The sequence below is a fragment of the Rhinatrema bivittatum genome, chromosome 6 (assembly GCF_901001135.1).
Source record: "Rhinatrema bivittatum chromosome 6, aRhiBiv1.1, whole genome shotgun sequence".
NCBI lineage: Eukaryota > Metazoa > Chordata > Amphibia > Gymnophiona > Rhinatrematidae > Rhinatrema > Rhinatrema bivittatum.
Window position 1 is genome coordinate 109,118,294 of NC_042620.1, and position 17,286 is coordinate 109,135,579.

The 17,286-nt window shown below is 44.6% G+C and overlaps 2 protein-coding genes across 3 annotated transcripts in view; both read left to right on the plus strand.

Annotated features, from left to right (window-relative positions):
* Positions 1–710: 710 nt before the first annotated feature.
* On the plus strand, positions 711–17,248 carry SP5 (Sp5 transcription factor). 2 transcript variants are annotated; one of them, XR_003857371.1, is made up of 3 exons: positions 711–961; positions 1,759–2,971; positions 17,186–17,248. XR_003857371.1 is itself a non-coding variant. In XM_029605737.1 (2 exons), the coding sequence occupies exons 1-2, from the start codon at positions 911–913 to the stop codon at positions 2,821–2,823; spliced, it is 1,116 nt and encodes a 371-aa protein (XP_029461597.1). In that variant the 5' UTR covers positions 711–910; the 3' UTR covers positions 2,824–4,534. The 2 variants fall into 2 exon arrangements, 1 of the variants encoding a protein (XP_029461597.1); XM_029605737.1 differs by lacking the exon at positions 17,186–17,248 and having other exon boundaries at positions 1,759–4,534.
* Positions 17,053–17,286, plus strand: part of ERICH2 (glutamate rich 2) — a 172,702-nt gene continuing 172,468 nt past the window's right edge. Inside the window, exon 1 of the mRNA XM_029605741.1 lies at positions 17,053–17,252. Coding sequence (XP_029461601.1) covers positions 17,245–17,252 — 8 coding nt within the window. The 5' untranslated portion in view covers positions 17,053–17,244. The remainder of the gene's footprint in view (positions 17,253–17,286) is intronic.

Genomic DNA, 17,286 nt, shown 5'->3' on the forward strand with positions numbered 1-17,286 from the left:
TTATTTTTTGATCGATACTGTTTTAAGTGGACAAAATTCATAAATATAATATAAATCAAAGGCATCACTGCTGAGCTCAGCCAAGTTGAGCAGTACCAGCAGATGCCCAATAAAGTTGTGATTGATGAAAGCAAAGCACCGCATTTTATTTTTTTTTTGGCGAAACATGTATTCATTTTATTTGTACTTTCCTTAGAAAAAGTAGTGTGGAAAAATTGTACAAGAGTCCTTTTTTGTGAGGTGGAATCTTCCAAGTACTGCCCAAGTGAACTTTTTGTTCGGAAAACAAGTCGTTTTTATGTTGCTCTAACAACGAACCCAAGCCTGGAATAAGCGAGGCAGATTTGTACCAAGATAAGAGAGACACATGGTCACTTTAGACTTTGCTACAAATCCTTAATTGCAACAAAAGCAAAAGGGAGGGGGATTGGGTGTCTTGTGCACCCGGTGCGCTGGTCTCTAGGCGGTAAGGGGGGCCCTTTGATCAAGAAAATCCAATTATTTGTGTATATACATTTCCCACATAGTGATTACTTCATTAATTGTCCCGCCTTTATCTCCTCCCTGCCCATCCCCCCTAATAATCAGTTCTTTTTATCCAGCCCAACAAACACACCATAGGAGCTTTGTGGATTCAAAGGATTTGTTTTCGCTTCTGAAAGAGCCGCCGCTCTTTGATGATTGGGCAGCGGCGAACTTCAAAGCCCTAAATCTGCGCTCTGACTGGCCGGCGGCTCGGCAAAGTCCTTATCAAATTCTTGGCGAGGATCCCCCTCCCGCCCCCCGCCCCCACCTCCCCGCAGTCGGGAGAGAGCCGCCGGGGAGCAGGAAGCTCAGCGCCCCGGGACGGAGCCTAGGCGAGGGGCCTCCACCCGGACCGGCTTCTCGCCCAGCTCCTGCAGCCGGATCCATGGCGGCGGTGGCCGTGCTGCGCTCCGACCCTCTGCAGGCTTTCCTCCAGGTCAGACGGGACGGGGGTGGGGAGGAGAACCTCGGCGGGAAAAGCGAAAAAGGGGGCAAGGTTGCCCGACTCTGATGGAGAGGAGGCGCGCTTAAAGTTTTCCAGCAGCAGCAGGATGGAGGCTGCGCTGCCCTGGGGCTGGGGCTGCCGGCGTCGCAGCCTTCACCTCTCGGCTCGGGCTGCCTTCTGCAGTTTCTTAATCTGGCTTGGTTTGACGCACTTGCCCCCCCCCCCCCCCCCCAGGAAGGAGAATGTTCAATTTCTCTATCTCGTGGCATGCGTTTGAATTCAAAGAGATTATCTTTATATTGTTATGATTTCTATTTGGTATATAGCTACAGTATTATTTTTTTTTGCTTAGAAAGCAAAAACTGTATTTTATTTATTTTATTTAAAATCTTGTGTTCCGTCTCTTCCCAAAGCATTTTAGTCCAGCGCGGATCACATAAGAACATCCATAAATTAGAAATATTAAAAAACAAAAAAAAACCCCAAAACTTGCTGGTAATGGAGTTTCCAAATTGCTCCTTTTTTTTTTTTTTTTTTTTTTTACACAAACTAAGTGTAACTATTTTTGACTTCCAAAAGCAGGAATGGTTCCACTTTTTGGTAACTTGGGCTTTTTGCTCTTGCCCACCACTTGTGGATTTAGGGGGTTCTTGTGTTCTGCCTTGCAGCCGATGTGTCCCTGTTTCTGGCAATGTAAAATCTGCTGTAATCGGACACTTTGTACCAGGACATGATGAATGCACTGCACTGTGTGACAGCTGTGTCCTCCTTTTTGTTTTCTGTCCCAGGATCGCACTCCCAGCGCCTCCCCGGACCTGGTCAAGCACTCGCCCTTGGCTCTCCTGGCTGCCACCTGTAGCCGCATCGGACAACCAGGAGCTGCGCATCCGGACTTCCTTCCGGCTTCCTACGAGCCAACTCTGGGGTCTCCTTCCAGGATCTTCCACCCGTGGACTAACGAGATGCCGGCCCACTCCCCCGGGGGTCTGCCTCCCCGCAATAACCTGGGCCTGGCCCCCCAGAAACCCCCGCTGGCAGCGCACATCCCCCCCTCCTTCGGTTCCCACGAACTGCCCTTGACGCCCCCGGCCGATCCCTCCTACCCCTACGAGTTTTCTTCCGTCAAGATGCTGCCCCCCTCCATGGCAGCCCTGCCCTCTGGCTGTCCGCCGGCCTACCTCCCCTACGCCGCCTCGGCTCCTCTCCCCGCGGCCATGCACGCCTTCGTGCCCGGCCACGCCGGCCTGCTCCACCAGCAGCCCAGGCAGCTGTCGCCCAACCCCGCCGAAGACATCCCCTGGTGGAGCATCCAGCAAGCCACCCCGCTGAGCCGCCCTTCTCCCGCCGCTCACGCCCACCACCGCTTCCCCATCCCGCGGAGCTTGGTGCTGGGCCACTCGGACTTCGCCCAGTATCAGACGCAAATCGCCGCCCTGCTGCAGACCAAGTCGCCCCTGGCCGCGGCCCGCAGGTGCCGGCGGTGCCGGTGCCCCAACTGCCAGTCCGCCGGCCCGGCGGAGGAGCCCGGCAAGAAGAAGCAGCACGTCTGCCACATCCCCGGCTGCGCCAAGGTGTACGGCAAGACGTCGCACCTGAAGGCGCACCTGCGCTGGCACTCGGGCGAGCGGCCCTTCGTCTGCAACTGGCTCTTCTGCGGCAAAAGCTTCACGCGCTCGGACGAGCTGCAGCGGCACCTGCGCACGCACACGGGCGAGAAGCGCTTCGTCTGCGCCGAGTGCGCCAAGAGGTTCATGCGCAGCGACCACCTGGCCAAGCACGTGAAAACGCACCAGAACAAGAGGCTGAAAGGGGCCGAGAAGGGCGTGAAGCAGGAGCCCGGCCGGGAGCGTTAGCGGGGGTTTGCTGCTGGCCCGGCCTCCCGACAGAGCGGGGGCGAGGATCCCGGGGACCTGGCCGGCCGGCCTTTCTTTATCCTATGCAGCGCAATCGTCGTCGGTGGCTTCTCCTGTTTCAATGACACCTCTGACCTCCAAAAGCCAGGTTTGTTGTAAAGAAGAGAATGGTAGAACGGGTTTCAAGGAACTTTTTTTTTCCGTTCTCGAGAGATAAGTGGGGAGCGAGGGAGAAGCTCCACCTTTGGAATAAAATTGTAACATTTTTACCCCAAAACAAACACATAATGTGTGCGTTTACAGAAGAAACGTTGAGTATCTCACTTTATGGATCTTGAATTTTGCGGACGTTCTTCCGTGGAAGGCTAACGTTTTGTATACAGATTATTTAATCGGTTGATTGAATACAAGTGTTTTATTGTCCTTGGCTCCATGCAGGGGCTTCAGCATGTTTTAACCCAGCGATGTTCCTGTAAAGAGACCCGAACTCCTGTGACAATAAATAAATTAACACTGGGGTCACATTTCCGAGATCCCAACTGAGTCGGTCTCATTTGATCTTTTCTTCTTTTGAAGGCTTTTAAATAAGAACAAGAGGCCTGGAAATGCTTCTTTTGGCAGAATTATTTTTAAGTTTATTTAGTCTGGAAGAAAGTAATAGCAACCAGACGATCATTCACAGCGGTTTTAGGTGGTTACAAATTTACAAATATATATTGCTAGGATCAGGCTTTGCTCTAGGTTTGAAATTGTTAGATGTGTAGAGCATTGTGATCCAATTTAAAAGAAAATGCGATTTTTCCTTGTGTGGCTTGTAGTTCCGCCTTTGCGTTTGCCCTTTTCAGTGCCTTCTACTTCAGTAAACTCACAATAGGATGTCTCACATGTATTTAGAAGCAACTTTTTTTTTCATACAACTTCAGCAAGTGTTGAAAAAGATCTAGAAGGGTTTAGAGTATGGATCCATAAGCAGACAAGAAAACAGAAAGAACCCTTTCACCTGTTCCTTTTCCATCGCCCTAACTCTTAAATATATTGTTGAGACTGCATCTAGAAGGAGTCCTTCCAACATATAAGGGCAGAACATTCTTAGATGAGAGATTTTTAGTTTCCCACTGGAAAATAATGTGAAATTCGTTCCCAAAAGGAAAAGAACTAGTAAAATAAAACTAAATTAACAGAATAAATTAAATAGTGATGTGCCCTCAATTATCCATCTGCAGACAATATTGTGCCACCAAGATAATTTCTGTAATGTACTTTACAGAAATGTACAGTGTAAGAATGTTTTTATTAAACTTTGCATATTCATTTAGTTTCATATACAGTCTTAATGTATAAATATACTTTAAAACATTGTAATACTTTTTCATATGGTAATTCATTTTGGGAAAAAGGAGAATATATATATATTTAGAGTTATACCTTTGAAAATGAGTGGAACCAGGGCCTAGGCCAAGGTAAAGAAAATCAATATAATACTTTTAGTGTATCTACTACAGCCAAAAACTAAAAGACTTAAAGGACTATTTGACTTCCATATAATCATATATTACTTCTAACATAGCTTAGGTACACAGGGAAGACATCCTTTCTTTTTCTGAAATTAAGAAAATGGAATTGCTCTTTAAAGACAGACCTCAAAAGTACAGTAAGGCTTATGTAGGATAAACTTAATTTACAAATCAGGGCCACATACTATCAACTAGACACTCGCACACAAAAAGCATATACTTGCTAAATTTTCAGTTACCCCTCAAGTTTTCTTTTTTTTTTTTTTCTGAGGCAGGAAAGGAATAAAAACTTGAAAATGGTGTTCTTTAATTTTTAGGGCATGGACAGGAATAACAAATTGCTATTTTTTAATTTCAAATAATTGAATATCTTTTTTTATTTAAAAATTTTTTATATATAGTTTTATAAAATTAAGCATCATAACATCATCAAGTAATTGAAACATTTAAACAAGTTAACCTTTCATGTATAATCCATTTTTTCCCCAATTACACTCTTTAGGTGACTTGAAAATTAATTTATAAGTACCACAATACACATCCTAGGAGGGAAAGAGATATTTTTTCTTATTCTGTGGCTCAAGCAAAGCTTTAACAAAGGGGCTGGTTTATTAAAGACTTGCACTGGTTTTTCTCTGCTTCAAATATTGAATCAGTTTGTTCTCCATTGAAAATGAGATTGTTTGTTTTTTGGTTGATCAATCTGAAATAACATAGCAAACTGGTGAAAACCTCTAGACCCAAAGTCCATTAGGCTGCCTGAACTACTGAATTTCTCTTAGTGCATCTGCTCCATAGAGTGGGTTTTACAATATTTTTAAAACAGATAACAGCTTACACTTCTGAATAACAGGTTACTTTGTTCCTAATCTGAAGGGTGAGTGGCTTCTCAGATTGCTTAGTAAATTCTGGGGCATATTTAGTGCCAACATAATTGCTCTACAACTCAGGTTCTGTACCTTTCTGTTGCAAGCTGAGGTTTACACTCATACTGTACCGCTTACTGTTTTGCTCTTAAATCTTCCATCAAGTTCATTATAGATTTATATTCCATATAATTTGGAAGTATGAAAAAACTTGTGCGTCATCAGCATGGTACAGCCCCAAATATTATTAGAGTCTACCCACATTTGTCACACAAAAATAATGGTATGGGTTGGACATCTTCACATATTTGGCTGTTTGCACAATTTAGGAATTTTGCAGAATATTGCAGATGTTGTGAACCATTCTGTGCTCTCCTTTGAAGCATGGTATATAAATTGTACTGTAGTACAGGTCCTAGTGAAAGAAATATTGAATGATTTATTGGTTCTTTGAAGGCTTAATTGTATGGTAAAAAAAAAAAAAAGTGTCCCCACTGGTTTCTCATTATACATAAACTCAGGAAAACACTCTTCCTAAAGTGCCTGGCATACTCTGAATCAGAATTGGCTCTTTCACACTAACTAAAAAGTAAATAGAAAACTTTGTCTATGGGCAAAACATTTAGCACATCTGACCCTTTGTGATGTTTTCAGGAGTTACTGTGGATTAGTTCTGTATGAGAAGGTCTGGTTCATTCACACCAAGTGGAATAAATTAAATCATATTCTCCAGCAACAAATTCCATTTAAAAACAAATCGGAGAAAATGATTTTTCACTCCACGCACAATTAAGCTCTGGAATTCATTGCTAGAGGATGTGGTTAGGACAGTTAGTGTAGCTGGGTTTAAAAAAGGTAGGGATAAGTTCCTGGAGGAGTAGTCCATTAACTGCTATTAATCAAGCTGACTTAGGGAATAGCCACTGCTATTACTAGCATCAGTAGCATGGGATCTACTTAGTGTTTGGGTACTTACCAGGTACTTTTAACCTGGATTGGCCACTGTTGGAAACAGATGCTGGGCTTGATGGAACCTCGGTCCCCTAGTATAGCAACTTCTTATGTTCTTAAAATAGTACCTCTTCAGCAAAGCAACACATGTAGCTCTATCAATTTAATAGTAGTTTATTTTATTTAGTTTTTACCCCAGCACTTTCCTTCAGCCCCTTTGGCCTTTCACCTCAACCTTTTCCCTCTAGTTACTGAAGTCCCTGGCAAAATCCACAGACAGTGGCTTCCTCTGGAGCCTGGTACATGTGCACTCTAAATCCAGTGGAGAGGTGTTGCTATTTCATGATGGAAAGGTTTCCTTCACCCTCCCCCACTCCCTTAGGACTGTGAATGCAGCCCCGGCACCATCCTGCCCAATGCGGACACAGTAATTGAACCCTGATTATCTGTATTGTATGAATAGTATTCCAGAGTGGGGCATTGTATTTATGTGTATGGCAGCATAATTAGAAACATAGAATATGACAACACAAGCAATGTAAAGTCTAGCTAGTCTGCTCAATTTACTTTCTAGTGCAGTGATCTTCACTGTTTCTCAAGCCAGTGCCAATAATGGCCAGAGCACACTGGCTTGGGGTGGGGGTGGGGGGCAGAGGGGCATTCCCCACTTCAATGATGCAGCTGGCCTGGCTATTCAGATGCAATCCAAGCAGTTTGAATAACTACAACAAAGTCTGCTTCTCCCACCCACTCTTCCCCAGCTCATCTCCTCTAACACCTTTTCTTTCCAAATCCTTCCCCCCCCCCCCACACACACACACTTCTCACAATAAACATTCTCCCCCAATCCCAACCCAGCCAGTCTCAACCCCCAACTTTCTCTTCCACGGCCCACAGTTCAGCTTCTACAGTGCTGCTAGTGTCACCTCTGGAGCATAGTTTCCAGTGAGTTTGAGCCATGTGATGCCTAAACGTCTGCCCTTCTCATGGTCTTGCAAGAATAAAACAGGAGTTTGGACAGCCAGAAAAACACTACCAACAGTTATTCTGCAGATAGCACCAGCAGCAAGCCTCTGAAGAAGTCAATGTTGAGGGGTGGGGAGAGAGTCAGGAAGCTACATGTGGGAGGCAGTGGGAGCTGCCATTGGAGTCCAGGCCTTACCATGAAGAGCACTGTACTATTGCAAATGACATAGACCTCAGGCACTCATTGGCTTTCCCTTCACATTTTCCCCCAAATAAGGATGCTTTGTGCTTGTTCATGCTTTTCTGAATTCCATTACTATTTGGGTCTCCACCACATCCACTGGGAGGCCACACCATGAATCGCCAACCTTTCCATGAACAGATATTTCCTGATGTGCTCTTGCGTCTACCCCTATGTGAGGAGATCATTAAAATACATTGCATGGAAAGGAAGGTCTTAATTTCTTCATTTTCAGGTGACTTTTCATACTTGCATGTGCTGGATTTATATGCTAATATGTTTCATAATACATCCAAGGTTTCAGTGTAAAATCTCCTACCTAGTATTTTCTAAGTTTGATACATTTCCTGCCTCCTTACATTATGGCTTCATTCCCCTCATATTCTCTATTTACATTTTCTTATCTTTCATGTTCTTCTTTACTTTCTTGCTAGTTGAAAAGAAATGGAGAATTGATTATAGATACATCTTCACTGATTGATATTGCACCACAACATATTTACAAACAGATTACAATTTCCCCATACAACTGCATAACAAAGTTAATCTTATCTCTTAATTCACACAATATAAATTAACTTCCTGACAAGAACATTAGGAAATTTATCCTTTCTGTGCCAGCCCAGCAGTGACTGCATTGAAACATAGGCTTGCATGCTGAAATATTCAGAAGTGTGCAAAAAAAATTATGCACAGGGTAAATCTCATACAGGGATGTGTGGGGAGATGACCTTCCCCCGATCTGGCCTGAATACCTTTTGTAGCATGAGAAAAGTGCCATAGGTCAAATATTTCCAGAAGTTGATTGATTATGTTACTCAGGAATTTTGAAAAGACAAGAAACCATAAACTACTCATTAGTCCTTAAAGCAGTAATAGTATAATCAACAAAATATTCGGTTGCAGTTTTCTTGTATTTTTATAATGTTTAACATAAGATATACGGCTTCTGTTACAGATGCACCCTGTTTGTAACAAAAATATTCTCTCTGGGGCCAGCCTGGTGGCTCAGTAGCCATGGGTGTGCACTACCATGCAGAGAGACCTGGGTTTGATTCCTGATTCCGATCTCCATGCCAATTGGGGCTGGGGGATGCTATAGAGGCAAAGTTTGCAGTCCCTGGGAAGAGGCAGCCATAGTCTTCATGCAACAGTAGCACCCAGAGGCCAGGGTTCCAGAAGTAGACCTGGATATATGATCCCTGACCAAGGATGCACTGCAAAGGCTGGATTAAAGGGAGTTTGGAAAGAACACAAAATAAGGGAAAAATCCTCATCACACCAGATCCAAGTCCTGGTTCCAATCAAGCTGGAAATCCAAAGGAGCAGAAGGGAAGTTCCCATGCCACTTTTAGAGTTGACAGCTGGCTTGAACAGGCTGAACCAGTAATGGCTTTACCTCGCTGCATCAAAAGTCAAGTTTGTTTCCATTTTTAAACACAATATTTCTGCTGGATTCTACTGTATCTATTGCATTCTTTTAAGCCTTAAGCTCATGGAAAGCTCAGTTGGATGACTTCTATTAATTGTAAATATGAAGTGAGTAGAGAATCCATTTACTATTTAACAGATTAGTGAAACAGAACATTCAACGGAATGATGGGTAATGTCAGACTTGTGGCTGATTACCACATAGGCAGTATTAAACAATTTTCTGATCAGCAATCATAGTTCAAATTGCAGATGAAAGCGCAGTCACTGCTTTGTTTGCAGGCTTCTTCGGCAAATTGTGACATCTAGTCTATTGACATGTAATTTAATGCAACTAATTCATTTTCTTGCTAAACTGGTTGGATTTCATTGCAATTTTTAAAGAGCTATACACATTATAAGTGAAGATATATATAACAGTCAACAAACAAAAGCTGTTTAATATTAAAGAAATTTGTACAACAAACAACCACACAAGCACTGAAGATGCTACAGCACTGAAAATGATTGTCAGATTTATTTTTGATGATTTGAAGACAAAGGTTAGAAGTTTTTACTTTCTTTTTTTTCAGTTCAGGTTGCTGTAGTCAAATGAAACCTTATTCAGCTCAGCGTATTGGCATGTTTCATTTTATTTTTGGCCTAATAGTTTCCCCTTTTCCTTCCAGTTCAACAGGAACCAGTATTGGGATTCTGGTACCCCGAGTCTTTACTCTCAGCTACCTGGGGATTTCCCCCCTGATTTAATAGACCACTCTCCCACAGCTTCTAATTTAGTCATTGCAGCAGCAGTTCTGAGGCCAGGAGCCATGGGTCAGGGATCCTTCTAGAACCTCAAGGGCAGATTAACCATTAGACAGAATAGTTGGTACAACAGCAATAGCAACAGCAAACCAACAGGTCCTGACAGCCACATAAGCTTAATAGAGCAGTTATGGCTTTTAATCACTTTGTCTTCACATCTTTCATGTGCACAAATAAACCGGCACACCACGTACTGTTCTTCTTCATGGCTTTGTTTTTTAAGTGGTTTTACTAACTCTGGCTATAGCTCTGACAGGACCTGAGCTTTCCATCTTTGTTCCCACGCTTTAGTCTGTACTGTAGGAAATGTGAGGGGAAGGGGTAAGGCTGGAGCAGACAGAACAGAGACCCTGAAGATTGGAGATCATATCTCCAAGATCTATCCATACCATTCTTTGGCTTTAAAAATTAAACTTCTCCAAAGTTGGTTGGCATGAGCATTTTGGGTTGGTTCCCAGTTGTGGTCCTCAGTGTCATACCTGAGCAGAAACCAAAAGTATAGCTGAAGACCAGGGCTGGAGCAGGAACCAGAAATCACAGGGAAAAAATGGCCAGGCAATAGACTATCGCATAGAGAACTCTGTGTGGACTGTTGGACCAGCAAAGGTATGCCAGGCTAAATCTCCTTATACAGCCCTCTATTTGGGACACACCTAATGCTGGGTTAGTAGAAGCCTTTGGAGATGGGTCACCCTAGCTTTGCTTTACTTAGTATTTTCTTCAGGATTCTTGTGATTCAGAGCCTCTGTGGCTCCACTGCAGGATCTCCTGGCCTTGAACATCCAGGGCTGCAGATTCAGTCCCTGCTGCCCCTGACCCAGATATAATATGTACTGAGTTGTCTTTTCATAAGTAGAGTTGTTGGGAGTTATTGCTGTTTTGGTATGGCAGGTTTGCTATATAGTGACATTTTTGCAGGATTTTGTGTTATTTCACCTGCCTGCTAATGGAACGAGTTTGTGTCACTGTTACTGAGGTGATAAAAATTTGAATTTTTTATGTATAGTGATTAGTGAGTGGAACTGTCTCAGTTCAGCTTGACTATCCAATCATTTCAGAGACTACCTTCAACCAATGCAATAAGTTTATTATCAACCATCAATGATGTCTATTCTGAACTTGTCCCTACCTGCTAATGAGGTAGTCAGAGTCATTACTCTTCACAGAAGATTGTCTACATTTGGCAGACTGATAGGCATCTTTCGGAAGCATGTATGCTCACTGATTTGTCCTTGTTACAGATGTGGGCCCTTCCAGACTCAGGTGCCCTTACATGCTTGTCTTTCTACATAACACTGAAAGTGCAGAAGACATCATGCCTATCATATAATATTTCTGGGAGCTATTGGTCTATATATTTTGCACAGTGGCAGGCTTCAGAAAGAAGCTTGTTGTTAGCTCATGAGGTCATCAGCTGACAACACCTTCTCTCGCCTTAATGCTTTGCATAGAGCTGATGACTGAGAGCCTATCAGCACACCTGCCTTGGTCTCAGTATCCACTAACTCAAAAATGCTCAAACAACACACGATACCCATCCTATAGGACAGCAACTCAACTGTTGGCCATAAGTCAGGGCAGCCATGTGGACAATCAAGGGCCTCAAACCTGAAAAGACCTGATAGGTCACGACTCAGCTTGGAAAAAGACCATTCTGCTAGCTTGTCTCCCCTGGAGTCCTCAGCCTATGTGCTTTAAAGGTGGCCACAGATAAGATAAAGACTGTAACTGCTCCTGGAAATCAGAACAAACAAAGTACTCTGCAGGTTTTCTATGTACCTACATAAAGTAGGACAACATAACTAGCCCTAAGCTGGACAGGCAAAGGGCCTTGCAGCACCCTGACATCTCCTAATGGCTTCCAGTGACAATGCAGGCTAGGTCATTGCTTCTAACACTGCTTTGTCTTTGGTTCAGTGAGGTGTACATTTCCCTCAAAAGCAAGCAAGCTCTTCCCTGTTCTAGCACCTACTGCTCTATTATCACAATGTTGCCTAACTAGGCGTAAGTGGATTCTGTTACATAGTGACCTAGACAAAGAACTTGTGAGTAAAATAAAGATAGAGATGAGACCAGCGAGAACCACTCTGCTGAACTCTCTTCCATGGTGAGGAATGACTAGATGAGTATTAACAGGCAAAGTAATGTTGCATGACACTTTGCCAAAGCTGGCTGCCAGTCCTTGTGATCTCCTCAGCTTCTGCGGGGGGACATGGGATCCTCTGGTAGATCTTGAATGACGTCAACTGGGATAACATATCATAGAGCCAGATTATGGAATACTCAGCAGACCAGTACTATCTCAGCCACTCTAGGTGGGGCATACATTAAAGCTCCCCTGATTTTTCCAGTGAAATCTACTTTTGAGAACTCCGAAGTTGCAATGTATGACAAGCGGGCAGAAAATAAGGCCTCATTGTACCTGTTTGGAAGAGCAACAGGCGTAATAAGCTAGGTCCTGCAACCATAGTGTTCTGTTAGGAGTTAGCGACCTGCTAGGGAGTTAGCAATCTGTTGTTATTTAGGAGAGTTGTGGGTGGATCCTTGGACCAGTGGCAGATGACCACGCCCCCGGGGGGAAGATCCCAAGAGGGACCACCGGTCAGGCTCAGAGTTAGGAGACAGACACACACTAGTTCTTTTATTAGACAGTGGCTGTGCCGTGATCGGTCGAAGACACCATCTTAAGGCCTTGTCTAAACACTGTTTGTTTGATGGTCAGTAGTGAGATAACTTTTGCGGTTTGGTAGCTAATTGGTTTTGGAACAGTTGTGAGAAAAATGCTGTGACTTTGGTTTCCTGAGCGAAGGGAAATGGAGGTTTGGTGGAGACAAATGAATTGAGATATTGTGGACCGACTTCATTGATGAATAGTGAAGGTAGGTAATATGGGATAGTCGTCAGATGGATGTTGTGTTGGCTAAAGATAATTAATACTGCAGTTAGTTAATTTTAAACATTGTTGTTTGCATTATGCGCGATTCGAGTAGGCGAATGGAACCTGAGCCAGATTAATGAAGAAATTGTGATGGAATGTGTGCAGAGTTAATTATTGAAGAGTCATACAGAATAAGACGGGTATTGAGGATATTTGGATGAGTAAGATATTATGTTTCTTTGAATTGGGAGCTTGGGTTGGATAGAGGTTATATCAATTAATAAACTGTTTAAACTATTTTTATAGGTGGTATTAAGTGAAATCATTGGTGGACATGAACAGAAAATGTGAATGTTGATGTAAGTAGTATATTTTGATAGTAGTTGTAAAGGGATGGTGGAAGGTCAATTATAGTTAGATCTATTTATCTTACATTAAAGTGATATTGGGATGAGAAGCAACATCAATTGAGAAATTAGAATCGGGTGCTGTTATTTAGGAGAGTTGTGGGTGAATCCTTGGACCAGTGGCAGATGACCATGCCCCCGGGGGAAGATCCCGAGAGGGACCACCGGTCAGGCTCAGAGTTAGGAGACAGACACACACTAGTTCTTTTATTAGACAGTATACTGAACCACCAGAGGTGGCAGTAGTGAGCTGGAATGCCCGGCTGAGCTGTAGTCCCTCAGATACTGGAACAGCAATCCCTGGAGGCTGAGCTGTAGAGAAACTGAAATATAGTGAGTAGGCAGGGTATGCAGAGTTCATGTACCGAACCTGATGGTAACACTCACACAATGTCTCATAGAAGCCCAGGAGCTGGAATGTACAGGCCCTCGAGGAGCGAGTACCTGGTTCCAGGGAAAGCTCAGAGAGAGCGATGGTACCTCACTGATGTAGTTGGCAGTGATGACTTCCAGGCAGAAGAGAATACGGAGCAAGTCTGGGAACGAGGGCCCTCGAGGAGCGAGTACCGGTTCCAGACTGTCACCTGAAAAACAAAGGAGAGAGCGAGGCCCCCGAGGAGCGGGTACCCCTGGTAAGTCCGAGGAGGCAGAGTAGCTTAGGTAGAGAAGCTTGGAATCCAAAGCGAGTCCATTCCATTCCTTTCTAACTCGAATAGCTAGCAAACTCTAAGACCTTATATATCTGTCACGGGTGACGTCATCTCAGGGGGACGCCCCTGAGATTCGCGCCATCGCCGGTACTTCAGTCAGGGCCGTGCCACCACGCGTCCCTAGGCCTCCAGGAAACATGGCGGGTTGCAGCGTCTAGCCGGTCCGGGGATGCTGGAGGACTTCGGCAGGAGGACGCCTCGGCAGCCAATCTTCCCGCGGTCGAAGAGAGAGGTGCCAAAGAGGTAAGGAGGGTGGAGAGAGGGCATCGGGAATCGACAGACACAACACATAGCCAGAATCTCCTATGCCAAAGAGAGAATGGTAGAGATGTGCATTTGTTTATAACTAATTAGGCAATTTCAACGAAATTACCTAATTCATTGTGGTTCGGGGGGGACCTGAACCACAAAACAGATTTTCCCCGAGCTTCGGGGAAAATTCATTTTTTGGGTTAGTGCGGGGGGAGGGGCACAATTATTAAAAAAAACCCAAAAAAACCCACCCCATCCCTTCAATTTTACTTTCTTACACCCCCCCCCCCCACCATCCCGATCCCTCCCCAAGACTTACTAAAAGTCCCTGGTGGTCCAGCAGGGTCCGGCGAGCGATCTCTCCCTCCATGCCGTCAGGCTGTCGGGCCTGCTATGACTCAAAATGGCGCCAATAGTCTTGCCCTTATGATGTCACAGGGGCTACCGGTGCCATTGGTCAGACCCTGTCACATGGTAGGAGCATGGACCACCAGGGAGTTTTGGCAAGTCTTGGGGGGGGGACTCCTGACCTCCCCAAGACTTGCCAAAAGTCCCTGGTAGTCCAGGGAGAGATTGCTCACGGGACCCAGCTGGACCACCAGGGACTTTTAGTAAGTCTTAGGGAGGGATCGGGATGGTGGGGGGGTTATAAGAAAGTAAATGTGAAGGGTTGGTGTGGGTTTTTTTCTGATTCGCGGGGTTTTTTTTCTGATTTGTGTTGTTTTTTTTATTCATTTTTCCGGTTTCGGGTTCCAGTTTCGTTTTTGTCAAAAAATGATCCGTGGGAAAACGAGTTTTCCCACAAAGCGCCTGAACCGAAACCCGACCCGAGCCAGAAAAACAAAGCTCATCTCTAGAGGATGGCAGCATCACTCACACTCTCCTGACTTTGTTATTTTGCTGTCAATCCACAGCATGCTATAAGACACTAGAAGCAAAGCTCTAGCTTGACGTGAGGCAGACCAAACTATTTCCAAACCCCTTAGTCCCACCCGCTTTTTATGGGAACACCACATGTACGCTATAAAACTTTGTTACGCTGTGTCAGATCTTCATGAATGGAATCATGCATCTGGGGAGTATCCAAAATGTGCACATTTCCCTCACAAGCAAGCAAGCTCTACCCTGTTCTAGCACTCCTGTAACACTAAAGCTGTATATCACAGCCGCTACACATATCATTGCAGAAAGACATCAATCTTGTGGTATGATTGTTCATGTCTCTGGCTGTTCTGCAGTATATCCTCCAGAGGTACACTTCTGTCAGACATGACACATTAAATAGCATTGTCCCAAAAGGCTACTCTCACAGCTTCCCTTGAACCCATCTACTCCCGCGATGGTGAAGACAAACTGTGGCTGACATCGTAGCTGTCAGAGCCGAAGCACCGCAGACAGGATATTGATATGGGCATTATCTGAGGGCCGACGGAGCACTAACAGGGCACGCCTGACCTGGGAGTCCCTGCACCATGCACCCAAAACGTTTTGGGTAGAAAAGTGAATTTTCAACAGCTCCAAGAGAGCTGATTTGAACGGCCACTTGTTTGAAGCTAACCAGTTGAAAGTTTGTAGTGCTCGGTCAAACACTGTCCTTGGTGGAAAGTAGAGATGTGAATCGGAACCGGAATCGGTTCTGATTCCGGTTCTGATTCACATCGTGATTTTTTTTTCGTCCGGCCCAATCGCGGTTTTGTTTATCGGCTGCGCCCGAGCCGATAAACAAAAAACCCACCCTGACCCTTTAAAACTAATCCCTTAGCTTCCCCCACCCTCCCGACCCCCCCAAAAATATTTTACAGGTACCTGGTGGTCCAGTGGGGGTCCTGGGAGCGATCTCCCGCTCTCGGGCCGTCGGCTGCCACTAATAAAAATGGCGCCGAAGGCCTTTGCCCTTACCATGTGACAGGGTATTTTGATTAGTGGCAGCCGACGGCCCGGGAGTGGGAGATCGCTCCCGGGACCCCCACTGGACCACCAGGAACCTGTAAAAAGTTTTTTGGGGGGATCGGGAGGGTGGGGGAAGCTAAGGGATTAGTTTTAAAGGGTCGGGGTGGGTTTAGGGGTTATTTTTGTGTGCCTTTTTCCCGCCCTCCCCCAAAACGATAAGAAAACCCCCACGAACAATTTCGTGGGATTTTCCTATCGTTTTGGGGGAGCCCCCGATTTCTGACGATTTTGAAAATATCGTACGATATTTTCAATCGTCCGAAGCCCGATTCACATCCCTAGTGGAAAGTGCTTTGTAGAAACACATAACATTAATAAGCTTCCCCAGCATGGAGAGAGAAAGCTGGGCCCTGACACTATGACCGGTTGACCTAAAATTAGCCAGGTAGTACTTATCGGGTTAAGCAGCAATTTATTCGGGGCTATTCAGCTGAATATCCCTTTTAAGTTAGCTGGCTAACTTACATAAACAGATATTTTTGAAATATTTACCCTCCTGTGTTTACAATGTGGACACTCAGAGATCCATTGCCAAATAAGTAGTTTATATCAGTTGTACCCCTGAATAAGCCATTGTTTATGGCATTACAAGAGCTCTCTATAGGGACATGATATGAGGATTTAGTGAACTGTAATATCAAAGCAGAAATCTACTGTTGTAATGAGACACATATCCAATGGTTTGTGACATTTCACTACAAATTAGTATTTACTTTTTGGCATAGCTTCTTTTTGGGTTTTACGGTTAAAAAAATGTTTAGCAAAAGATATACATTATTAAAAATTTATTTTTTAGTGTTTTTTCACAGTAGCCAATGATTACTGTTTTTAACACAGTCTTTAGTATTTTCTGAAATATAGTGTAGGTATGAGCTTGGCTGTATTTTCACTTTATTTTTACATTTATCTTTACATGTTGCTTGATTTGAAACCATAATAGAAGTTTGGATTGGTGTACTTTATTGGGAAAACCTCTTTCTGTCGGTCATTGTAACTTTTTGGTTTTTCGTAGTTAAGGATACTTTTTTGCCATTTTTCTTTTTGGTTAAATAACTAAAACAGGGCTTGGTTAGAGGTCCCCCATTAGCAGGTACCTTCTTCAAGAGACGCCGGCAGTCAAACTGGAACAAGCCGGGTTAAATCCGGAGAGGAAGGCGAGAGCCCGCGGCCTAGGCCTAGGGGGGTGAGCTAGGCCCTGTCTGAATCGCAGCCGCAGTCCCGGGAGAAAGCGTCGGTTCCCATGGAAACGGGGCCGCGTCTGAGCCGGCGCCGGCCTGCAGGGAACAGAAGCGGCAGCTTAGCGCAGGGAAACACGTAACTTTTCTCTGCTACCGGGAAGTTATCTCGCCCGGTTGGCACTGGCGGCTGTCTCTGTTTCTGTCTCCTATGCAGGGAAAGGGGAGATCGACCGGTCGGCCTGTATAGTAGTGAGCACAGAGGGAGGCGACGGCATGAATAGGTAAGAGGAGAAGATGTGTGTTTGTCGGGACGAT